This window comes from Carcharodon carcharias, chromosome 10, assembly GCF_017639515.1.
Source record: "Carcharodon carcharias isolate sCarCar2 chromosome 10, sCarCar2.pri, whole genome shotgun sequence".
Classification (NCBI taxonomy): domain Eukaryota; kingdom Metazoa; phylum Chordata; class Chondrichthyes; order Lamniformes; family Lamnidae; genus Carcharodon; species Carcharodon carcharias.
Window position 1 is genome coordinate 156,886,641 of NC_054476.1, and position 26,754 is coordinate 156,913,394.

The 26,754-nt window shown below is 41.7% G+C and overlaps 1 protein-coding gene across 2 annotated transcripts in view; it reads right to left on the reverse strand.

The window, feature by feature from the left end:
* Window positions 1-26,754, reverse strand: part of vps53 (VPS53 subunit of GARP complex) — a 267,763-nt gene that overhangs the window by 77,432 nt on the left and 163,577 nt on the right. For both annotated transcript variants that reach the window (XM_041197224.1, XM_041197225.1), the window contains 2 exons: window positions 21,499-21,577; window positions 20,561-20,709 (listed from right to left, as the gene is read on the reverse strand). In XM_041197224.1, coding sequence (XP_041053158.1) covers window positions 20,561-20,709; window positions 21,499-21,577 — 228 coding nt within the window. The remainder of the gene's footprint in view (window positions 1-20,560; window positions 20,710-21,498; window positions 21,578-26,754) is intronic.

The window sequence follows — 26,754 nt, forward strand, 5'->3', positions numbered from 1 at the left end:
CTCCTTTGTCTAACCTACTCGTTACCTCCTCAAAGAATTCTAACAGATTTGTCAGGCATGACTTCCCCTTAATGAAACCATGCTGACTTTGCCCTATTTTACCATGCACTTCCAAGTATACTGCAATCTCATCCTTAACAATGGACTCTAAAATCTTGCCAACGACCGAGGTCAGGCTAATCGGCCTGTAATTTCCCGTCTTTTACCTCACTCCCTTCTTAAACAGGGGGGTTACATTAGCGATTTTCCAGTTCTCTCGGACCCTCCCCGACTCCAGTGATTCCTGAAAGATCACCACTAACGCCTCCACTATCTCCTTCAGAACTCTGGGGTGTAATCCAGCTGGTCCAGGTGATTTATCCACATTCAGACCTTTCAGTTTTCCTAGCACCTTCTCCTTGGCAATGGCCATCATACTCACCTCTGCCCCCCGACTCTCTTGAACTTTGGGGATGTCACTCATGCCTTCCACCATGAAGACTGATGCAAAGTACCTATTCAGTTCCTCCGCCATTTCTTTGTTCCCCACTACTACTTCTCCAGCGTCATCTTCCAGCGGCCCAATGTCCACTTTTGCCTCTCTCTTACCCTTTATATATCTAAAAAAAAACTCTTGCAATCTTCTTTTATATTACTGGCTAGTTTACCCTCATATTTAATCTTCTCCCTCCTTATTTCTTTTTTAGTTGTCCTCTGTTGGTCTTTGTAGGTTTCCCAATCCCCTGGTTTCCCACTGCTCTTCGCCACATTGTATGCTTTCTCTTTAGCTTTTATGCTGTCCCTGACTTCCCTTGTCAGCCATGGTTGCCTCGTCCTCCCTTTAGTATGCTGCTGCTTCTTCCTAGGGATGAATTTTTGCTGGATATTTAGCTCCCAGTCCTGATTCCCTTGCAGCCATGTCTTTGTGATGCCCACCACATCATACCTGCCAATTTCAATCTGCGCCACAAGCTCATTTACCTTGTTTCGTAAAGTGCATGCATTCAGATACAACACCTTCAGTCCTGTATTTCCTGTCCCCTTTCTCATTGTCGTCCCTTTATCTGATGTGCTTGAAGTTAGATTCCTAGCCCTTTCCAAACACTCTGTCCTATTTTGTGTTCTGGAGACTTTAATAGCCTCTCCTGGGCTCTCCTTTCTTTTCAGTCTTTTCATAATTTTCCATGAAGTTGAATCCACCCCCCCACATGCTAACCTGCTTTGTTTCCCATTAGTCATACTGCTTGGAGTTTTACCCTTCCCTTCCCCCCCACTTTCTAGTTTAAAGTCCTGTTGACCAGCCTATTTACCCTTTTCGCTAGAACATTGGTCCCAGATTGGTTCAGGAGACCACTGTCCCAATGGTACAGATCCCTCCTGTTCCAATACTGAAGCCAGTGTCCCACAAAATGGAACCCTTCTTTCCCACACCACTCCTTTAGCCACGTGTTTAGTTCCCTTATTCTCGCGTCCCTATGCAAAATTGCACGTGGCTCGGGTAGTAATCCAGAGATTAAAACCCTTGAGCACCTGTTCTTTAATTTAGTTCCTAGTTCCTGATAATCCACAAACAGGTCCTCTTTCCTAGTCTTACCTATGTTACTTGTGCCGACGTGGACCACAACAACTGGATCCTCCCCCTCCCTCTCCAATATCCTTTCAAGCCGGTCAGACATGTCCCTCACCCTGGCACCGGGCAGGTAACATACCTTGTAGAGGAGAAAATTGCAAGGCTACTGGGAATGAGCAGGGTGATGGGACTAATCAGATAACAGTTTCAAAAACCAGCAGAAGCATGATGGGCCAAATGGCCTCCTTCTGAGCTGAATGATCAGGCAATACAGCTAACAGAGGGGGAACTTGCATCTATCCCAACTGCACTCCTATTTTGTGAGAGCAACATAAGTGGATATCTGGTGTCCTGCAGTCATAAAGAAAAAAAGAGTGGCATCTGTTCCAGATGTGGATTAATGCTAATCCTGCTGAAAACCATAGAATGGGTTACAATTAATGCAGTGGAGATAATAGGAGTTCGCTCCCTTTCTGCTCAGCCAAAACTTAGTCTTCATAACTTATGCGGCCATGAAGGGGTAAGTAACATTTAAAAGGAAGGCCACAAAAGAGGCTTTGTAACTTTTTTTTTTTAAAGATCTATATACCTCTACAGAGCTGGAGGCAACTCCATTTTTTAAGTGACACTTCTTTGTGGCTGGCTTGTTTGCACAGAGGGAATTCACCAAGGCTATCACTATATAAAAAAAACCTGCACAGTATTAGCTTAGCTATATCCCAAGTACAATATAATCACTAGATCCAGCATTGATGTGGGCCCAGAATCTGACCCTGACCTCAAAGGCCTTACTCTGCGATGAACTGGTCAGATTTCAGAATTAAGGTGTTACACATAGTCTGTCATTCGCTCAGTGGATTTCATAGCCAGAAGTGAATTCCACAGAGACCGAGAGAAAATATTTTGATGTCTGGACCTGTATTTTCTTTTCTGAAACTTTAGCCTTTTATATTGCTTAAATCTTCGCGTTTTAGACATAACCTAAAATAGTTTCATGGCTTTATTAATGTCAGGATGTTTTTTTTTAGAACTATGTTCTGGGGAAAAATTTTTTTTTGAATGTAAGTCTTCCCAATGGCATGTTATCCCATATTGATTCACACTGGACGTGGGCCTCTGGTGACTAGTAGAGAGGCAGATGGACTGTGAGTTCCTTCTAATTTTGTTATCAGCACAACAATAAGTGACATGCACAACTAGAGAGAATCAATGGATTTAGTTCAAATATAAAGTTTTTTAAACGATGGGCGGAGTTATCCCAGATTTGCACTAAATATGGGAGCGGGTGGGGGAAAGGATGTTTCACCCGCTGGCTGCAATGGCAGGTTTTCGTGCCGTATTGTCCCAATCCCGCCTCATTAATCAGGCATTCCCAGGAAACACGCCATTTCACTGGTGGGCAGCCTCCAATTCACCCGCCATACCATTACCTCGCTGCTTCCTCACACCAGACGCATATTTAAAGAGCAGCCATGCACATCTCTGTGCTTCCAGCCCGGGACTGTTGCACGGAAGACATGGCTCCGAAAGGCAAAAAGACTGCAGCCCCTCGATTCAGTGATGCATCCCTGGGACGGCTTCTGGACACCATTGGAGCATGCCGTGATGTCCTCTACCCCTGCTCTGGCTGCAGGAGGCCCATCTGTGTCACCACTCCCACTTGGGAGTCGGTGGCAGTGGTGGTCAGTGCCAACGCTGCACAAAAGAGGTTCACCATCTTCAGAGAGAGGATGAATGATCTCATCCGTTCCACCAGGATAAGGCAACCATCTCATCACTCTAAACTAGCACACTCACGAGACCATTACATATTCACTGACATCTCACTCACTACCAGCTCAAGGGACATCACCACTCAATCTCTCATGCACACCCTCACATCTCCATCTGGGCTCATCTCCTCGGCCTCCTCAGCCCTCACCCTCTTGAGGCCATTTGCACAAAGCAACGTGTCCCCACACACACCCTGCAACACCCACTTCCAGTACTGCCCTAGCCCTGCGGCCTTATCCCATACCTGAGGCCACTTCTCCCCCTTACCCAAGCAGGCCATTGCTCTGCAGCTGTTGAAAGGCCACCCGCTGGCTGCAATGGCTAGTCTTGTAAGTAGAGGCCTGCCCGTGAGCCCCCCTAAAAGTGATGTGGTGCTGCCTGCGAAGCCTGGTGCTGATGACCACAAGTGCTGCCCAAAGCAAGATGGGCAAACAAGCCTCAAAGTCCCGAGCGAAGTGCAGCTCGCCAGGTGCACGTCACTTATGTTCAGTTGTGAAACACGTCAGCGTGATTGGTGCCCGGATGATCAGCGTGGGGCATGATTCCGGTGAACAGGGGCTTATAATGTAGGTGTATTACAATGAAGTTCCCCTCGTGCGGTGGCAGGAAATGCAGCCCACCACTGAAGGGCGGAACGGACGAATGCAAACTGGTTTCGCGATTGTGAAACCGATTTTTGGCCTTCTCGCCATATTGTCCGCTCGTGCCCGCCATGACACCCGACGCCAGCGGGCACAGGAAATCCCACCCAATGTTTCCATGAAAATGAAAGCGATCACTTGGTCACAGACCTGAAACGTTAACTGTTTGTCTCACTCTACAGATGCTGCCACACGCACACTATTTCCACTATTTTCTGTAATCACTTAGCATCTGCATCTTATTTTGCTGCAGTCACTTTTAAACATTCTGAGTCCTATTTTCAACTACTGTGTGCCTTGTTTAAGCTAGAAAATAGGAAAGTTGGTAAAAGAAAAATGCACGACTATTAGCTGTGCAAGTACTGCCTAATGTGATTTTAAGATAGACCTCGAAATGGCAGAACCTACTTAAATATTTAATTCACGTTTCTCGGCCTATTATAGACCCAAAATGAAATTTTCACATACTGATGGTGGAGACTTTTGTGGGGCCAGGAGGAGCATGAAACTGCTCCAAGCCCACTGTCAGATACTCACTACTTGCCTGCACCCCATCCACCCCAAGTTGGCTCCACAAAGAAGCCACTGGGTATCCCCTCCCCCAGCTGCAAGCTGGCTGTGTGCAGAATATATGGGACTGAGGTGTGACCATGGCAATGGACCAGGCCTTACACTGCTGCCATCAAGTAAAGTAGAAGCCAGTCTACCTACTCACTTTTTGGACCCATCTTCTCATTAACTGCTACCTCCACAGACACATAATTGTACACAGTTCTTTCCTTTTAATTCAAATTATCTGGTAATTAAAATTACTTTTGTGCAATAAAACACAAATGCCTGTTTTCTTTAAATTCTTTAAGCTACTAAATTTACCAATTTCTTTAAAAAGAATGTAAAAACAACTGCACATTGATGGGATATCAAATCAGCATAACCCTCTCCAGGAACTTCAGGAATAAAGCTTGTTCATTAGTCATCTAATTGATTTGCCATTTTTACACAAATAGAAACATAGAAACTAGGAGCAGGAGTAGGCCATTCAGCCCTTTGAGCCTGCTCCGCCATTCATTATGTTCATGACTGATCATCCAACTCAATAGCTTGCTCCCACTTTCTCCCCATATCCTTTGATCCCTTTCGCCCCAAGAGCTATATCTAATTCCTTCTTGAAAACATACAATGTTTTGGCCTCAACTACTTTCTGTGGTAATGAATTCCACAGGCTCACCACTCTCTGGGTGAAGAAATTTCTGCTCATCTCAGTCCTAAATGGTCTACCCCATACCCTCAGACTGTGACCCCTGGCTCTGGACTCCCCCACCATCGGGAACATCCTTCCTGCATCTACCCTGTCTAGTCCTGTTAGAATTTTATAGGTTACTAAGAGATCCCCTCTCATTCTTCTGAACTCTAGCGAATATAATCCAACAGACTCAATCTCTCCTCATATGTCAGTCCCGCCATCCCAGGAATCAGTTGGGTAAACCTTCGCTGCACTCCCTCTATAGCAAGTACATCCTTCCTCAGATAAGGAGGCCAAAACTGCACACAATATTCCAGGTGTGGTCTAACCTAGGCCCTGAACAATTGCAGCAAGACATCCCTGTTTCTGTACTCGAATCCTCTGGCTATGAAGGCCAACATACCATTTGCCTTCTTTACCGCCTGCTGCACCTGCATGCTTACCTTCAGCGACTGGTGTACGAGGACACCCAGGACTCATTGCGCATTCCCCTCTCTCAATTTATAGCCAGATAATAATCTGCCTTCCTGTTTTAGCTACCAAAGTGGAGAACCTCACATTTATCCACATTATACTCATCTGCCATGCATTTGCCCACTCACTCAGCTTGTCCAAATCACACTGAAGCATCTCTGCATCCTCCTCACAGCTCACCCTTCCACCCAGCTTTGTGTCATCTGCAAATTTGGAGATATTACATTTAATTTCCTCATCTAAATCCATATATATTGTGAATAGCTGGGGTCCCAGCACCGATCCCTGCGGTACCCCACTAGTCACTGCCTGCCATTCAGAAAAAAACCCGTTGATTCTTACTTTTTGTTTCCTGTCTGCCAACCAGTTTTCTATCCATCTCAATACACTACCCCCAATCTCATGCGCTTTAATTTTACACGCCAATCTCTTACATGGGACTTTGTCGAAAGCCTTCTGAAAGTCCAAATAAATCACATCCACTGGCTCTCCCTCATCAACTCTACTAGTTACATCCTCAAAAAATTCCAATAGATTACTCTGGGAGTAATGCACATCCAAATCCGCTCTGCATGATTTCCCTTTCCTAAATCCATGCTGACTTTGTCCGATTCTGCCACTGTTTTCCATGTGCTCAGCTATTAAATCTTTTATAACGGACTCTAGAATTTTCCCCACTACCGATGTCAGGCTGACTGGTCTATAATTCCCTGTTTTCTCTCTACTTCCCTTTTTAAATAGTGGAGTTACATTAGCTACCCTCCAATCTGTAGGAACTGTTCCAGAGTCTATAGAATCTCAGAAGATGACCACCAATGCATCCACTATCTCTAGCGCCACTTCCTTAAATACTCTGGGAGTAATGCAAATCCAAATCCGCTCTATACTGATGCGAAGTAGCACTGTATGTGCCACTCCTTACAGCTCAGTTCAACACAAAACAGAGGATTAGAAAGTCTAGGGAAGTGCCATACACTCAGGTATTTGGGAAGTAAGCAGGAAGTGAGATTTGACTTGGTAGCTTATGTGGAGAAAATCAATGGCACAGACATGATGGATGAGTGCCCATTTCTTTTCTCAAATACTCTACAAGCACCAACTGTATTTTGGGGGGAGTGTGCAGTGTAGCAACTTTATTATGGGAACATCAACTTGATGTCCTCCAATAATAAATGAATGAATGCAAATTCTTCCCCTCAACCCCTACCACCATCCCCCACACCCAACCCAGAGTATGAAGTGCTTTCCCAAGCAAGATAAGCCTCATTGTTATAAAATGTAAACTCTGTAGACTAATTACTGATAAGTACTCTTTATAAATAATAGAACAGACAGAGAATATATGAATGAAAGTTAATGAGCCAAATATTGGTTAGACATTCAAGGAATTGCAGGGGTCATGAGAAAGCACAAACTTCAGATTTTTTAAATTAGATTAAACCTGCCACAGCCAATTAAAAGAAAGCAAATTCATGCTAAAACTAACAGTAGGGTGCACAAAACAAAATGAAAAAATGAGGCATTTAAGTAAGCTGCTTGGCCAAGTTAATAATAAATAGTGAAAATCAGACTAATTTAACTATGTAATAAATAATCACTGCCTTTGAGTTGCAGGGAAGGTTTTTTTTAAAAAACTAGTTTCATTCAAATATGTGAACCAAATTAAATTCATATGGTTTTCCTCTTGACATGAAGACTTTTTCCTCTGAGTGTCATAGTATGAACATAAAGCTATTGCTGAAAATGTGAAGACCAACTCTGCCTCACAAACAAGGTAAATCTGTAAAAAGCCTCTGACTGAACTGCGAACATTTCATGTCTCTAGTTAATGTAATGCAACATTAACACATTCATAGACCCTCCATGTGCTATTGGTCCTGAATGGCCTCTAAATCATTTGGAAACAAATAGGATTCCAAGTCATTTTCATAAAACTATATAGATTTTCCACCTGATGTGGATGTTACCAACGGAATTATACAATGATACAGCAGAGAAAGGGGCTATTCATCCCATTGTGCCTGTGCTGGTCCTTTGATTCCTTGCTCATTCACCGTAGCCTTGCAAATTTTTCCAATTGCCTTTCGAAAGTTATTATTAAATGTGCTTTCTTTTCAGGCAGTGCATTCCTGATCATCATATTTCACTGCCTTAATAAATGTCTTCTCATCTCGCCTCTGGATGCTGAATATTCTGTAACTACACAGGTTGTCCTCATTAGGGAACAATTATTGACAGGTCAAGTTTCTTTACTTCATCATTCTAGTTCACTTGGTTGGATTTGAAAAAGATTCAGTTCTTAACGTGTTAATCTCCACACAATGGAATATATATTTCCCCACTTTGTGGATTTTTTATTGTTGCAATTTTGCACTTCAAATTAAATGACAGTGGAACTTGGTCACGGGCACAATTGGTTCTACAATGAAAATTAATAGACTATCCGAATGCAGGAATTCAGTCCATTAATCATTTCATAGCAGCTGTAACAGGGGGTCCAATAAGCTTTTAGAATCAGGACTCCATATAGCAGCTCACAGCCTTCACCCAGCAACAATATTCACAGAAGGAAAGCAGAGCTTAAAACCAAACAGAAAAATTAACTGAATATGGAAGGTCGGGGGTGGTAAGGAGTTGGGTGGAGAAATGGGGAAATAGTGAATGGATGGTGGAGGAATCAACACAAATAATGAACCAAAACTCCAAAGTGATCAACAAGAACGATTAAAATCTACAGGTTACTGATACAGGAAAGTGGATGTGAACAATCCTCCTTATATGCCCTTTCCTACGAAATGTAATCAAATATAAATGTAATCAAGGTAGGAAATAAGTAACACCTACTTTTTTTCTATTAAAGCTACAGAGTAAACAACAATAAATGTTTCTACACAGGCAGATACTTTATAGTTAGTCTGTGAAGACAGAGTTCAAAGTGGTTTGTTAAAAAAAAAAGTTTAAAGCTGGAGTAATGCCTTGTTAGGATACCTGAAGATCCTCATATGAACGTTTACATCAGTTAAGACAATGACACATTAAATAATCACTTTCTCCAGTTGACTGATATTTAGTTCAGATCTTAACTGGCGAGTCCAGATCTTCAGAAAAAGCATACAAATATAAACTCCTAAGAGATCCTAAACTCCTACAGTTTGCACTTGGCTTATTTAAAATTTGACATTTTGTTGCAGCAGAACTCACAAGTATGACTTCAATGGTGATATTTCTATCCAAATCTCTTGTTGCCCGCTAGGCAAACCCATGAGGCAGACAGCATCTTGTAATTTTGGTTTTACTGTGCATAACATTTCTATGGGACAAAATGGATTGAGTTTCACTCATTTTCCTCTATCCTATTACAATGGCTTGTTGGAGCTCTGGCCTGTGTCTAGAGACAATTGAGTAATTATTGAGACATGAAACATGGCCTCAATGCTACAAGGCCATCAAACTGTTCAGGTTTTCCTAAAGACAATTCACAGAGGCAATCTGGTTTCAGCATGGTGGCTGAACAGGAATTAATTGAAACCTCAATAACATTACTGAACTGGCCACCTCTCTGTACCACTGTAATCCTTCACAAAAAATGTGATGATGGAGATTATGAATTGCGTCCTGCCATCATGTCTCTAAGCACAAAACTGATCCGGTTATCCTGGTAACATAGTAAAAGTTTCCAATTTTAAAAACTTGCCACCTTCCAAGCAGATGATATACCCCAATGGGGAGTCTAAAACAAACAAAACCAGTTATCAACATGGACCTTGAAAATGACCAAAACTGTTCCCATTCTCTCCAAATTTATTTTTGCTTAAACTTGCATGCTTTAAAAAGAATAGGCCTGTAGGTGAGATAGCATGTTTGCTTTTTAGTGATGACTTGTAGCATCGTGAAAAGAAATACTTGCAATTCTATGATGATTTGTTATAACTCTCAGGAAATTCTAAAAGAGTTTCCCATTTCATGATTTACTTTAGCATCGAATCACTGCTGTCATACAAGCAAACGTGGCAGCCATTTTGGATGCGGTAAGATCCCACAAACAGCGATTAGGCAACTAACCTGATTTACAGGTTACATAGTGGTGCTGAAGTGTAGGAAGAATGCTGGCTAGACAAATCCAAACTCCTTTGAATACTGGATTGACTTGATTCACTGAAACCACCCAAACAGATCTCTGTTTAGTGTCTCAAAAATAAATAGAATCTTTGACAATACATCACTCAATTAATACCGTGTGGAAGAGTCAACCTAAACCAAGTTCAAACTCCTGGTATGGAGCTTATCCTGTCACTGAAAACAACAAAATGTGTTGTTAAGGTCTTGTCTACAATCTAGATGGGGAAAAAAAAGTTTTAATAATGGTGCCTACAATTTGAAAGATCTGACCAGTACAAGCTGCTCAAAAAGTCAATACATACTGATATGGCACAATAACCCACTGCCATCTGTTAGTGACCCACTGCCATCTGTTAGTGACCCACTTATACTCATTTCAAGCTAAAGGAAACTTGCAGTTGCAAAAGATTAAGGTAGGGGAATTAAGGGGAAAAACAAAAAGAAAATCAAAAGCTACAATTTCAGCTTATGTCAGCTGTGAGACTGAAGTACAATAACTGCCACATGCCTGAGCAGAACCACAAAGTTTCTGGGACAAGTCTGAACCACCTGCCTGTGGAACAAGCATGCCAAGCCACATTCCAATATGTGAAACTGCTTTGAAAAGAACATAATGCAGGTTATTATTTGAGAAACTTATCTTCAAAAACTTGGCAGACCAGCAACTAAGTTTGTTGAAGAACCATGCCATACTTAAATGGTCTGACACCTTATCAGTTCCATCTGGTGCACGCTATTTTTAAACAGTTCTGAACTGAAGACTATGCTAAAACTTTTACATAAATTGTTCACATTATGGTACTGGCTGGTGAACACAAAATGGAAAGAAGTGACTAATGAGGAGCAGTGTTTACATTAAAATGTTATCTTTTAAATGAAAATAGAAACTTATGACTTCCTGTTGACTCAGAGGCTAAGTTTCTGTCCCATGGGAGGTCCCAGGTTTGATTCCCAGTCTATGCTGAGTTAGCTTATCTCAGCTGGGACAGCATTAGGGGTGTTAAAATTGGCCTCAATTGCTCCAAGTCGAGTTCCTGCTCCTGAGGAACATAGAAGGTCATAGGTAGGAAGGCCATTCAACCAGCATAGTTAATCCATCCGAGTTCATAATCCCTCTGAACCCCAACCTCCAGCCATTTGAGCATAAGTCTGTTGGGGCCAGTAACTAAACTTGGAGACAAGCTTTTGGAGTTCCACTGTCAAGTGTGAACTGTGGTAGCTTGCTGGCTTGTTATTTTTTAAATTTAAAATCTATTTTGGATTGTTGCCTTAAGGGGTGTGCTTAGTTGGGAGTCAAGTTAATTGGGACTTTAGGATTTGTCATAGTATTAAGTAATTGTAGTCTTATGTATGTGCTTGAAATGTTTTTTGTTAATAAATATTTGAATTTACTTTTTAAAATCTCTAAAGGCCCTAGTGGACTCATTGCTTCTGAATCAGTGCACACATATACTTGTAATAAATACAAATTGCAAAACTGTTGTGATTGCATGGTCAAGTATCCCTTGTGGATTTAATTGGCCTGGCACAAATCATCTTCCACGTCATAACAATTTTAAAAAATGATTCCAGGATTTATGCTTCCAAAACTCTATCTGGAAGTTTATTCTACATATTGAAAAACAGCTGCACCTGGATTAGGCATGGCAATGATTTTCTCTGTAGTTGGACAGTCAGTCCACCATAAAGGAGGCACACATGAAACTGTCCCCATTGTCAGGAGCTGACAGTAATAATCAGCTGAAATAGAAGGTCGCTAGTCTGTGGATTTCTCTTCCCCAGAAAGTAGTGGAGGCTGGGTCTTTAAATTTACCCAAGGCTGAGTTAGATCGATAAGGGAGTCAAGAGTTATGATGGAAAGTCAGGAAAGTGGAGTTGAGGACACAACCAGATCAGCCATGATCTTATTGAATGGTGGAGCAGGCTTAAAGGGTCAAATAGCCTATTCCTGCTCCTAGGTTCTATGTTCCTACTCAAGAGAGTCTGAAGTCCTGCAGTTACGAAAAGGGGGATGTTTGGGTTTTGAAATACAACAGTACTACATGTTTTAAGATAAAAGCAAAATACTGTGAATGCTGGAAATCTGAAATAAAAGCAGAAAATGCTGGAAAAACTCAGCAGGTCGAAAAGCATCTGTGGAGACAGAAATAGCGTTAATGTTTCAAGTCCGTATGGCTTGAAATGTTAACTCTGTTTCTCTCTCCACACATGCTGTCAGGCCTGTTGTGTTTTTAGAGCATTTTCTGTTTTTGTTACCTATTATATTAGTACTACATATCCTATCTGGCTTACTGTGGTCACGTGACCTCTGCCATGACGGAAGCTCTGTAAGCTGCCATCTTACAGTCAGTTCAATAAAAACTCTCACTGAGAAAGCACTGCAATCACTGAACATGAAACACGTCAAGAAGTGGAGATAAAATAAGAGTTTTGAAATCCTGGAAATGCTGCAGAGTAGACACAGCCCAGAAAGGCACAAATAAATGTTCAAATATGCTAGTAGCTGCTGAGAAAGGGCAAGGAAAAGAAAAAACAAACCAAAGGCTACTAGTTAATACTGGTGAGTTAACATGGCTGTCAACTTTCTACTCCCAGCTCTGGCAGAAATGAAAGGTGAAATATGACAGAACTGGCAGTTTTTCCACTTGTAGTGGCAAAACTAAGAGTTGGCAACAGGTTTAATTAACAAGCTGGAGGCAGTAAGAGTAGCCACACTTCGAACACTGCTGGGGAGGGATTGCTACAAATTATAATCCGCCCTAAATCTAACCGACAAACAAAGGAAACAGACGACAGAGACTTTGAAAGCCTTGAACACACATTTTGAACCCCGAGTGAATACTACTTATGAATGCTATTTATTCAACGCTTGAGCTCAAGGTGCAAACAAGCCCACTGAACAGTATAAGTCTGCAGTAACACAGCTTGCAGAATCATGTGAATTCGGGCAGCTAAAAGATGATCTGATTAAAGATCGAATAGTCTTAGGCCTACGAGACCCCTCAGTGGGACCAAGTCTATTGAAAGAGGAGAAACTTATGCTCAGGAAAGCAACAGGCATATGTAGAGATGTGTAACTTGTAAAACGTCAGTTATAGCACATGCAAGGCAGAGCAGACCAGGAGATACATCATGTTGAGAGACATAACAGGCCAAAAGAGCAGAACAATTGCAGACAAATGGCAGGATGCAAATACTGTAGAAAAAATCATACAAAGGAAAAGAAGGATTGCCCAGCATGGGGAAAGCAGTGTTTTAATTGCAAGAAGTGAATAATTTTGCACGTGTTTGGCTAGAAAGAAGCAAACAAGCCACTGGGGAGAGTGATCGGCACCCTATCCACAAACATTCATTCCTTCCACCATCGTCGCACAGTGGCAGCAGTGTGTACCATCTACAAGATGCACTGCAGGAACTCACCAAGTTTCCTTAGACTTGTGAGCATTTTCATCAATTGCTTGGGAGAGACAAACTAACAGTGGAGTCCGACCACAAGCCACGTCAAAGCATTTTTCTTAAACTGCTACTATCTGCTCCAAAGCGTCTGCAAAGAATGTTAATTCGGTTACAGAGATATCATCTGGACATGACATACAAGCAAGGGAAACAGATGTACATCGCAGACATGCTGTTGAGAGCAGCACTCCCCATGAAGAAAGCTGAGGATGCTAAACCAGAATATGAAATCTTCCTGATTCAAGGTGAAGCAGCTGCTCGACATGATCTGGAAGTCATCAACCCAGCAGAGACATTGAAACTGACAGACAAGCGCCTTGCTCAAGTCAAGCGATATACTCAACACAATGCAACTCTCCAGGCACTACAAGAATTAGTGATGGAAGGATCACCTGAGAGCACCGAGGACACACCTGTGGTCACGAAAGCAGATTGGGCATACCGAGATGAATTAACAGCCCAAGATGGCACCTTGAACAAAAGAAATGGAGTCATCATCCCTAAGGAGATGAGAGATGCTGAAGTGCGCTGTTGCACGCCATCAAGGAATTGAATTGAGCCCGAGAAAGGCAAGAAAAGTGCTCTACTGGCCAAACATGAGCAATGAAATTAAAGACCACATAGGTTGGTATGTTACACACACACTGCACTAAGTTAAACAAGCTAGAGAACCACTGATGATGCATGACATCCCAGACAGACCATTGATGAAGCTGGGAGGAGATCTCTTCACTCTAGCAGGAAGTGATTATCTTATCACTGTCAACTACTATTCTGACTATTGGGAATTAGATCCAGTAAAAATAGTAGAATGCCTGAAAGGACATTTTAGCCGTGACGACATTCCAGACATTGTGGTGAGTGACAATGGCCCTCAATGCATGAGCAAAGAATTCAGCCAATTCATGAATGATTGGGAAATTCAACACTACACATCATCTCCGCACTATCCCCAGTCGAATGGAAAGGCCTAGGCGACAGTAAAAATCGCCAAAGGAATCATCAACAAATTGAGCAAATCTAGCACAGGTGTAGACAAGGCAATCCTCGAGCAGAGAAACACACCAGCTGAAGGCATGGAAAGTAGTCCAGTCCAAAGACTAATGTCATGCTACACACAAACTATTCTTACAAAAGCAAAAAAGCTACTGAAACCAGAAGTGGTAGCACCTGCAAGTGAAAAAATCAAAGGGAAATGACAGAAAGCCAAAGAGTATTTTGACTGAAAAACCATTGCCAGAGCTGAGCATTGGAGAGCCAGTCAGGGTATAAGCCTTCAACGCTCTCAACAGGAGTCAGCCCACATGGAAACTTGGGACACGCATACAGAAATTGTCACGTCAATCGTATGCAGTGGAGGTGAACAAGGTGAATGCAAGCATATACAACTGACTAGTGAAGTTGTTCCTTCACTGCAGCTGGCCGGTCAGGAAGATGGGATCTCACCAGCTGTACAAATACAAAATGACCATCACTCCCACAGGTCCAATTGTCCCCAACATCGGAAATGGAACAACAGGTACCAAGGCAACACGTGCCATGAGAACAATATTCTCCAGACAAGGAACATCAGCCAGACAAACAGCCAATGACAATGTGCACGCATACCATTAAGAGACCTGATGATTTATAAACTACGTATGCAATGCAAGTGCAGAGGCTGACTATTAGAACAAACAGTTGTTAGTGCACGAGAACGGTGGGTGTATAGTGGGTAATTTGAGTAAATCACAGTTACACATGATCATGCATGCAAATCTGTCTTCTGTTTGTTAGAAAAAAGGGACTGTTTGGATCTTTTGTTCGTTATGAAAAGGGGGTGTTTGGGTTTTGAAATGCAACAGTACTAGATGTCCTATCTGGCTTGCTGTAGTCATGTGACCTCTGCCATGAGGGAAAACTCTAAGCTGCCATCTTACAGTCAATTCAATAAAGACCCTGACAAAGCACTGCAATCACTGAATACGAAACATAGGCCCTACGTTCCTATTTGGGATAGTCTTAAGTTCTGCAGTTTATGCAGGATGAGGGCCAATCATTTTAGACTGAGATGGGGAGAAATTACATCGCTCAAAGGGTTGTGAATCCTTAGAATTTCTCTACCCCAGAGGGTTGTGGATTCTGCATCATTGAATACATTTAAGGCTAAGATAGATAGACAGATTGTTGATCTCTCAGGGAATTAAGAGATATGGGTAGCAGGCAGGAAAATGGAGTTGAAGCCCAAGATCAGCCATGATCACATTGAATGGCGAAGCAGGCTCAACAGGCCATATGGTCTACTTCTGATCCTATTTTTTGTGTTCTTCTGTTATGCTGTGAACAGAAATTCTTGATTTATTTGAAATGCAAAATACTGCAGATGCTGGAAATCTGAAATAAAATCAGAAAGTTCTGGAAACACACAGCATATGTGGAGAGAAAAAAACGGAGTTAATGTTTCAGAGTGACTATGATGTAACAGGTTTAATGCAAGTGAATACATCGGCAGGGAAAGGTGGGGTGGAGTGGAAGAACAAAAAAAGAGAAGGTCTGTGATAGCGTTGAGAGTAGAAGAGATTGATGGTGTTAAGGCAAAAGGAGATGTTAATGAGACAAGTAAAGAAACAAAAGTTTTGTGTTAGAGGAGGTGTAAATGGGAATGCAGAATCGTCTAAAAATTTGGGGCGGAGATTATATTCTTAAATTCAATGTTGAATCCAGAAGGCAATAAAGTGCCTAATTTAAAGATGAAGTCCTGTTCCCTGAGCTTATGTTGAGCTTCACTGGAACAGTGTAGAAGTGGATTCAAAGTGGGAGGAGAATCAAAAGCTACCAGAAGCTCAATGTCACACTTGTAGAATGAATGGAGGCATTTTGCAAAGCAGTCACCCTACCTGCATTTGATCTCTTTAGTGTAGAGGGGACTGCATCATGAGTAGTCAATTCAGTATACTAAATTGAAAATAAAAGTAAATCGCTGTTTGGAAGGAGTGTTTGGGGGTCCTGGATAGTGGGAGGGGAGGAGGAAAGGACAGGTGTTGCATCTCCTGCACTTGCATAGGAAAGTGCTGTGGGACGGGATGGGGGAGTTCCCGGCGAGTGAGGAGTGGAATAGGGTCTCGCAAAGGGTACAGCCCCTTTGGAAAGCCAAAAATGGGAGGGGAAGATGTGTTTGGTGGTGGCATCACAATGGAGATGGTGGAAATGCCGGAGGATGATCCATTGAATGTGGAGGCAGGTAAGGCAGAAGGTGAGGACAAGGACAAGGCGAGCCCAAAAGTGGAAACATGAGACTGGACACATGGGTGAGTCACAGTGCGAGAGCTGGGGTTGGGGGAGGGGCCAACAGCATGAATTACAACACGCAGTAGGTGAGGCAGGGTAAGCATGAGTTGGGTGGAGCTGGTGGGTGCAAACATGAACAAGAAAGGTAAAGTGAGAGACCTGACCAAGGGTCCATAACCTGAAATATCTGTGTATTCACTCACCAGACCTACCTAATCTGGAGGTTTCTAGCCTTTATCTGTTTTTGTTCTATTCGAAGAGGCTTTGTTTATCAAGTTGAACATTATTTACCTGCTAAAGACTAGAATAGTTTGGCAGTACCACCCACTGACAATATGCTGCAATAAAGCTTTAGCAGCAGTCAGGTCAGCATTGAAGTCAGGCTGCATGAGACCTCCTGCATTCTCACATTCTACGTCACTTATGGATGCAATGGTGTTCTGAATGGGAATATCCCAACCAAACCCAGTGCCTATATTCAAACAGGTATGTGGAATGATCATGATGGAATTGCAAAACAATTGCACAAGCTTCATTTGTTAACTTGAGGATTTTCCTGTCTAGTGAAGGGAAATTACTGCATATACTATCCAACGTTATAGGTAACTGGCCTGTCGATAACTGAAATTGGCTAATGATCAAGAGTTCTTAAATCTGGAGTTCCCAAATTGTGGGTCATGCTCTCCAGTGGGGTTGCAGAGATCGCATTTGGGGTCACGAGCTCCCCCTCCTCTGAGGCAGCAATGGTGACTATGGAGAGGAGACTGCCCATCCTGGAGACTCTGGCTGGGTAGCCCTGGATTCTCTGGAATTTCAAAAAAATTAACTCATGGGATGTGGACGTCGCTGGCTAAGCCAGCATTTACTGCCCACCTCCAATTGCCCTGGAGAAGGTGGTGGTGAGCTGCCTTCTTGAACTGCTGCAGTCCATATGGTGTAGGTACATCCACAATGCTGTTAAGGAGGGAGTTCCAGGATTTTGACCTAGTGACTGTGAAGGAACGGTGATACGTTTCCAAGTCAGGATGGTGAGTGGCTTGGAGGGGAACTTCCAAGTGGTGGTGTTCCCATATCTGCTGCCCTTGTCCTAGATGGTAGCAGTCGTGGGTTTGGAAGGTGTTGCCTAAGGAGCCTTGGTGAGTTCCTGCAGTGTAACTTGTAGATGGTACACACTGCTGCCACTGCGTCAGTGGTGGAGGGAATGAATGTTTGTGGAAGGGGTGCCAATCAAATGAGCTGCTTTGTCCTGGATGATGTCAAGCTTCTTGAGTGTTGTTGGAGCTGCACATCCAGGATTGATGCTGCCAAACAGCAAGGGATGGACCGTGAGTCCAAAGCACCTTTGAACATCAGAAATTACTTTTAGTGAGGCATTTGAATGGGTCCCCGATGTTTGTGTACCAACTTGGTTCAGGTAGAGGCCAGCAAGTGTAACTCAACAACTGACAGAGTACGGGAAAAAGCAGAAGTCACATGGCTAAGCCAGAAAGATGAATAGTGGCTTCAAACTTTACTGTATTTCTGGTCCTGTCTGCCTGTTGTACAGATTCCTTACCCCAGGAAGACAACTCGGCTTCGAAGGCACAGACAACCAGACCAAAAGGGGAGAAGGGCATGGTTGGGAAGGGTGGCTGATGTGTTTGTGTATGGGGAGGATGGGGATTGGGAAGAGTCGTTGCTGAATGAGTGAGTGAATGGGAGGTAGAGGTTTGGGAATTGGATCTGCTGGACAAGTGAATGGGCAAGGGTGGGGGGTTTGGGAAGACTGCTCCTGGGAATATGCAGAGCTTGGCAGAAACCTATATGAGTACATTAAATAATGGTATTAAAGTACTTTAAAATACAGATATTCATATTTATATGATGTATTGTATGTTGATATGTAAACTTTAATAATTATGTACCGTATTGCTTTATTTGCTACTTTTTTTTTCTGGCTTCTGGGGTCACGTTAATTTGCAGTTGTTAAAATGGGGTCACATTGGAAAGTAGTTTGGGAAACACTGCCCTAAATCATGGAGTGGCAAGCTTGATACATAACTGAAGACAGCTACAATACAAATAAAGCAACAGTATATAATTTCAAAGTTCCATGCCAAGAAAATTCTGATTGAAATCAGGACAGCAGAAAATCAAGGTATAATATTTTTGCAAATAGCAATAAACAGATTTGAGCTTCCAAAATGCAGAGATATCTGCAAATAAAACCAACAAAAACAAGTAAAATAATACAACATTGACCATTAATGCAAAACTGAGTGATTCACTGGAGTAGGTAAGCCAAGATGGATATGTAAACAGAAGCAATACACACATCAAGATATATACAGAGAAGACAAATGGGATAGGGACATATAAGTTTCCAACAAGCCTGTTGCAATTGCTATTTGCTACCAGGTAAGATTATATTCACAGAACTTTGAACATCACTGAATGCAGCCAAAACTGAGAAAACAGTAGGAATTGATCCAGTTGAATAACGGTGATCTCCTAAGTATGGAAATATGAAAAATATTTCCACATTTCCAACCACACATCTGGTATAAAATCAGTTTCACTCTTAACAGAGCGCACTGTATACACAGGAGATGCTTAGCGTAACAAGTACTTGCTGTTATAAAGCAAGCAGTTTGAACTGGACTGGTAGGCAGCCATAAAATGATTCAAACAGTAGCTACTGGGCAGTTGCTTCAATAGTTCTTTCTTGTTCTTAACAGTTCCCTAGGGAATCCAGTTCTGGCTGGGTCGATCAATTGCTGACAGCTTCAAAATTCACAATCAGATTATTTCTTTTTGAATCCACTGTAATTCTTCAACAGGACTTTTTAAATTTTATCTGAGGTCTATTCGATTAGAAAAAAACTTACCTAATTTATATATCTTTCCAAAAGATTCCTTTAAATTTAAGCAATCCAAATTGAGAGACACAATCTACACACTCAAGTATCCTAGAAGAACTCAGCTGTCAATCTGACTAGTAGAATTAAACCACTCCCCTTGAAGTAAAACCTTGTTCACTTCTCACATCACGTTAATCAGAATTAAATGAACATGCATTTATATTGCGCATTGAAACCTAAAGTGCTTTACATACAGTGAGTCGCTGTTACACAAGGAGACACTGCACATGGCACATAGCAATGAGATGAATGGCCAATGAACACGTTTTTTGGTGGTTCTTATTGAGAAAACATTCACCGCAGAAGCAGGAGAATTTGCATAAACAATATAATGTGAAGTCTTCCAAAAAACCTCTTTGTTTTCTCCTTGACTCATTTTGCTGAGTAAGATGTTAAGCTAAAACAAACACAAGTTATTCAGTTTGAACACCATTGGCGCAATCTGTCCCTCTGTGCAACACTTAACCAAATGAACTGGATCGAACAGCGAGTATAATTATTTCACCCTGCCATATATCAGTTTTTGCACTGAATTATCATAATTGAGTTCGACACAACAGTGGAATTAATATGGGATTAGTTATTTGAATCACTTAAACAGACAGGATTATCCCAAACTGTTTACGATTAATGGCGTCCCCCAAAGTATGTGGCTAGAATTTCCTAACAACTAAGCCACAACCACCGGAAAGTTATGGTATTAAGCACTGGCATTGTGAAGCAAATGTTGGGTTTTGTTACAGTTAATTAAAAAATGCTGAAATTGCATTATTTTGGTAAAAGATTAAGATTCTGAACATGTGTTATGTAAAACACACAATAAGTAAATCTGTTCCTCTTCTCATTTTCATCTTGTACAAATATATTACAAGTAAACTTCCTTTCCCACACCAGTTATTCAGGAGACATTCTGTATCAAAGGCATCGATTTTCATGGGAAGACTGGACAGAGTCTCAGAACACAGGCTCCCAGAAGCCCTGTAAAAACCTCTGAATCCCATGCAATAAAAAAGTAGCTTGATTTATTCACCACATAGTAGTAGCTCTGTTTATCCTTACCACAAGATTGCCTCTGAAGAAACACCTTGCATTGAAGGTGAAGTTGTGAACATTCACAGCAAGGGGACACAATACTTACTTGACAAATTTGATGCAGAACTGTGTGAAGTACTTGCGAGTGGAGGCAAGGTTATCTCGGATGATGGGCACATTCTGTTTGATATGGAGGATTATGGATGTGACATATGGACTCTGATCACCAACATGTTCCACATTTTGCCATGGCATCTAGAAGGAATACACTATATAAATTTCTACATTTTAAAAAAAATTATTAAACAAAAGCATTTTAATTAGATCATCTAGTGGAAATATTTGCCTCAATAATTTAGTCAGAATCATTATTTCATCTGTAGGACATTAAAATGACAGTTGCATTTATATAAGACTTAGCACATAGAGTGTGTTAAAGTGCTTTGTAAACACATTATTTTTCAAAGTACAGTTACAGCCATATTGTGCCAGCAATATCCCACAGATAGCAATGGGATGAATCATTAATTAATCCTTTAGATTGAGGGGCAAGTATGGTGGGTAGAACATTTGGGTGAACTCCCGCTCTACTTTGGATATTGCCAGGGCATCTTCACCGTCCATCTGAACTATCGGAGCAGGTTGATAGGACTTGTTTAATATCTTACTTAAAAAAAAAACTCCTTTGGAAAACAAAATGCTGCACTTTTTGGAAAGTCAGTCTATATGAGCTCCTACCCAGAGGGGAGAGGTTGCTGTCAACTTGGTCAAGTTTCCAAGATTATTAGAGAAACATGTGCTGTCATAGGAATACAACTCATTAACACTGCCACAAGAAAACAATGAGCTGATTCCTTGATTTGGCGCTCCCTAAAGGAAGGCACCTAGGAAAATTTCAGACCAAATGTCCAAGGTCCATTCACTGTTAGTGTAGCTCTGTGCTCAAAGCACCAGATCAAAGAATCACCCCACATTGGCTTTTCAATGTTAACAACATCCAGTAGATCTGTGATGAGAACCACAGTGTCAAGATTTTGCACCTACTTTACTCATGGCGGTCAGTGCAGGATCGCAGGCTGCATCCAAGTCCTGAACTAACAACTGGATACTATTAGAAATCACACTGCAACATAAAACACAAGACGGGAGAGACTCATTAAACACAATGTAGTAATACATAAAATAAACCGATCTCCTGTAAATGGAATATTCTGTAGAAATTAAACCAATCATTATTAATAAGGATAGTGTGCTTATTATTATAATTTTTCTTTGAAGTTCCAAAAGCATAATTTAGCTGTGCATTTATATACAGCTTTAAGGATAAACTTTTCAGCTTCAGGTTTCTAAATATTACAGATTGAGAATTTCAAAGTGTCAGTATTTCAAAATGTCATTTTACAACTTGCAGCTGCTGGACTCGATGGAAGCACAGTTCCCACTCATAGATTGAGACGGAGGAATTAGCCTCATTGTATAGCGCTCATTGTATTGGACAGTGCAGTTGGTTGGACAGCAGATGGGGAAGCTGCAGTATTGGGGGCGAATGAGGGCACTGGGGGAGTGAGGGCAGCAGCATTACAGACTATCTTGAATTTGGGAACAAAAATGTCTATGGTATCTTGGCAGTTTCAGACAAAGGTGTGGTAGGTGTTCTTGGGAAGCATTTAACAGCACAGAAAGAGTTGTTCATCTCCTAACTTGCTGGCTTTTTGCCCTCGCACCACATTTTAAGTACAGAATGGGAAAAAACATATTTTAAATGAAGTTCCTTGGGCATGTTCTGGCATTCAATATATCATGGCTAATCTGTGCCTCAATTCCATTTAGTCATCTCTTCTTCACATCCCTTGATTCCCTTATCTAACAAAAATAAATCAAGCTCAGTTCGAAACTTTCAATTGACCTTGTATCTTCAGACTTTTGGGGTTTTTTTTTGGGGGGGGGAGGGGGAGTGGAGGGGAAGAGTTCCAAATTTCCAGCACCCTTGGCGTGAAAAAATGTTTTATGATTTCACACCTAACTGGCCTAGCTTAAATTTGAAGATTATGAATCCTTGTTCCATGTCAGGATTCCCTTCATTCACAATTTTGTGGCAATTAATTCTCTAATCTAGTTTGATGAAATGTTGTGCAATTCTGAAGCTTCCCAAGCTACTTACTGCTTGGCCAATGGAGCAGTACTGCAATGCATTAAAACTGTTCTGCTGGGACTGCTTTACTAGCTCAATTTAAAGGTAGGAGAAATTTTATGGGTAATCAAATCAGGATTAATTTATAGATGAATCACTGATAAAATTAGATACACACGCAGAGCAGTTATCACAGTGTAATGCAATAAAAGGTGGTTGAACACAGTGTTAATTAACTGGACACAACTTACAGTGTCAACAGGATATTCTTACAAGGTGAGCAGAAAATCCTTTGAAAACATGATTTTACTACGCCATGTAACACCAACAAATTAGAGGACAATATACTTCAGAAAATCGAAATTACTCCAAAACAGATTCAAAATCTTCTGTGGAGTTTCCCAATGCTTTAAAGCGTGGACTATGACAAACTGCCTTTGCTGACAGAAACAATATTGCTGCCACTATCAGCAAATCACAGAATCACAGAATCTCTCAGTGGGGAAGAGGCCCTTCGGCCCATTGAGTCTGCACTGACACCTGACCTACCTACCTAATCCCATTTACCAGCGCTTGGCCCATAGCCTTGAATGTTATGATGTGCCAAGTGCTCATCCAGGTACTTTTTAAAAGGATGTGAGGAAACCCGCCTCCACCACCCTCCCAGGCAGCGCATTCCAGACCATCACTACCCTCTGGGTAAAAACGTTTTTCTCACATCCCCCCTAAATCTCCTGCCCCTCACCTTGAACTTATGTCCCCTTGTGACTGACCCTTCAACTAAGGGAAACAGCTGCTCTCTATCCACACTGTCCATGCCCCTCATAATCTTGTACACCTCGATTAGGTCGCCCCTCAGTCTTCTCTGCTCCAAAGAAAACAACCCAAGTCTATCCAACCTCTCTTCATAACTTAAATGTTTCATCCCAGGTAACATCCTGGTGAATCTCCTCTGCACCCCCTCCAGTGCAATCATATCCTTTCTATAATGTGGCGACCAGAACTGCACACAGTACTCCAGCTGTGGCCTCACCAAGGTTCAATACAACTCCAAAATCACCACCCTGCTTTTGTAATCTATGCCTAGATTGATAAAGGCAAGTGTCCCATATGCCTTTTTCACACCCCACTAACATGCCCCTCCGCCTTCGGAGATCTATGGACACACACGCCAAGGTCCCTTTGTTCCTCAGAACTTCCTAGTGCCATGCCATTCATTGAATACTTTCTTGTCAAATTACTCCTTCCAAAGTGTATCACCTCACACTTTTCATGGTTAAATTCCATCTGCCACTTATCTGCCCATTTGACCATCCCGTCTATTTTCTTGTAGCCCAAGACACTCAACCTCACTATTAATCACCCGGCCAATCTTTGTGGCATCCGCAAACTTACTAATCCTACCCCCACATAGTCATCTATGTCGTTTATATAAATGACAAATAATAGGGGACCGAACACAGATCCCTGTGGTATGCCTGGACACGGGTTTCCAGTCACTAAAGAATCCTTCTGTCATCACCCTCTGTCTCCTATAACTAAGCCAATTTTGAATCCACCTTATCAAATTACCCTGTATCCCATATGCATTTGCCTTCTTTACAAGTCTACCATGTGGGACCTTTTCAAAGGCTTTGCTGAAATTCATATAAACTACATCAACTGCGCTACCCTCATCTACACACCTGGTCACCTCCTCAAAAAATTCAATCACATTGGTTAGGCATGACCTCCCTCTGACAAAGCCATGCTGACTATCCCTGACCAAACCTTGCCTCTCCAAGTGGAGATAGATTCTCTCCTTCAGAATTTTCTCCAATAGTTTCCCTACCACTGATGTGAGACTCACTGGCCTGTAGTTCCCTGGCTTTCCTCTACAACCCTTCTTATATAGCGGAACCACTTTAGCTGTTCTCCAGTCCTCTGGCACCTCCCCTATGGCCAGAGAGGAATTAAAAATTTGGCTCAGAGCCCCTGTGACCTCCTCCCTTGCCTCCCTCTACAGTCTGGGACACAAACCATTGGACCTGGAGATTTGTCCACTTTTAAGCTTGCCAGCACCTTCAATACCTGTCACTCCCTATATCAATTTGCTTAAGAACCTCGCAGTCTCTCTCCCCGAGTTCGATACCTTCTTCCTCATTCTCTTGGGTGAAGACACTCGTGAAGTATTCATTCAACACTCTAGCGATGTCCTCTGGCTCCACCCCATTGATTGCCCCCTTGGTATCTTATGGGTCCTACTCTTTCCCCGGTTATCCTCTTCCCATTGATATACTTATAGAATATCTTGGGATTTTCCCTACTTTTACCAGCTAGAGCTTTCTCATATCCCCTCTTTGCTCTCCTAATTGCTTTCTTAAGCTCCACCCTGCATTTTCTGTACTCCACTAATGCCTCCGTTGATTTGCTTCTCTTGTACCTGCTAAAAGCCTCTCTTTTCCTTCTCATCGTAACCTGAATATCTCTGGTCATCAATGGTTCTCTGGGCTTGTTACTCCTTCCTTTCACCCTAGAGGGAACATGTTGAGCCTGTACCCTCCCCATTTCCTTTTTGAACATCCCCCACTGCTCCTCTGTCGATTTCCCCACAAGTAGCTGTTCCCAGTCTATCTTGGCCAGATCCTGCCTTATTTTACTAAAATCCACTCTCCCCCAATCCAAAACATTTTTTGCAACTTGTCTATTTCTTTGTCCATAACAAAGTTGTGGCCGCTATCACTAAAATGACACCTATTGGAGGAAAAGTGCAGAGTTAAATGCAGAAGACAACAACTTATCCTCCAGTCAGGTAAGGTCATGTGAATGCAGACAGATGATCAGGTAAAATAGCTCCAGGAGGATTGATGGGAAGAGACAATTTAGTAAAATTAAGATAGAAATAAATATACTTAAATCAAGGTGCACCAGTGAGGGTCTACATTTTGTTTTCCTGGGGACACTTAAGACAAAATGTTGGAATTTTTTTTGGAGGGCAGGGAGAAGATTTTGCTCTTTCAAAGAACCAACACAGGCACGATGGACTGTGGCCTTTTCCTGTGCTGTATGACTCATTGCAATAGTATCCAGGGATGTTTACTGAGTTCCATAGTAGACAAATATGGTTTTGATTTGCTCCACATACCATAGGTCACTATGCATAAGTCGAACAGGCGTATAAGGCAACTCCATTTCCTCCAAAATGCATGTTTAGACTTATCTTTGGCACAAAAGTCAACGCTACATTTTCCACACAATAAATAAATATTTAGGGCTATAATCACATTGGGAGTCGGCCTCGATTTTTCAGCTCAGAACAACATATTTAGGGTTATACTCGCCTTATGAAGTTGGTGCATGGGATCAAGCAGGTGCTATGGCCTGTGAAGATGCACAGGAGTTTAAGGTCATGTTCATGCTCAATGGAATAGGTAGAGGGTTGACTGAGAAATAACCTTAAAGAATGGAAATATGTACGCTTCCCTGCTTGATATTTTGTGTGGTGTCATCGTGAAATTGTGGGAAGCTATTAATGCAAGAATTGTCATCAGATTGTTCACAAAATGCAGAATATATAATTAAATGGATGGAGAGGAAGATGGTTTATTGTAGTGGGATAATTATAAAACTGGAAGTATCACATCTGATCCAGTGTGGGATTCTTATGATGCCATATGCTATGATGCCATAGCCAAAGTGTCTCCAGGTGAATCTGATTAAATCTTTGCATCAGATGCCGAGGATGATGAATTTGATGGTTTTTGAAACGTTTAAAATGATTCAAGTTCAAATTATCCTCATGGAATTATTTCATTAAATAAAACATGACACGTTGATTTAATTTGAATTACTAGTTTTTTTTTTACATAAATGGTGACCACCTACACCAACACTGGCAATTCACACTTTATACTCAGTACTTAAGTTTTTTTAAGCTGTTTTTTGAAGGATTTTTTGAAGCTTCCCAGATTGACTTATACACTATGATGTATGGTACCTAGATTGATAATTGAAAGAGTACAGCAACAATTTACATTCGGCTGGCAGCATTGAAGCATGAACCAAAGATGGCACTTAAAAGCCACAACCCGTCTTAGTCTAGACAGGCAAGGATTTTACTAACACTTAAAACAAGTTCCATATATTCATTGTGGAGGCATGAAAATTAAATTGTTTATTATTTATAGCTA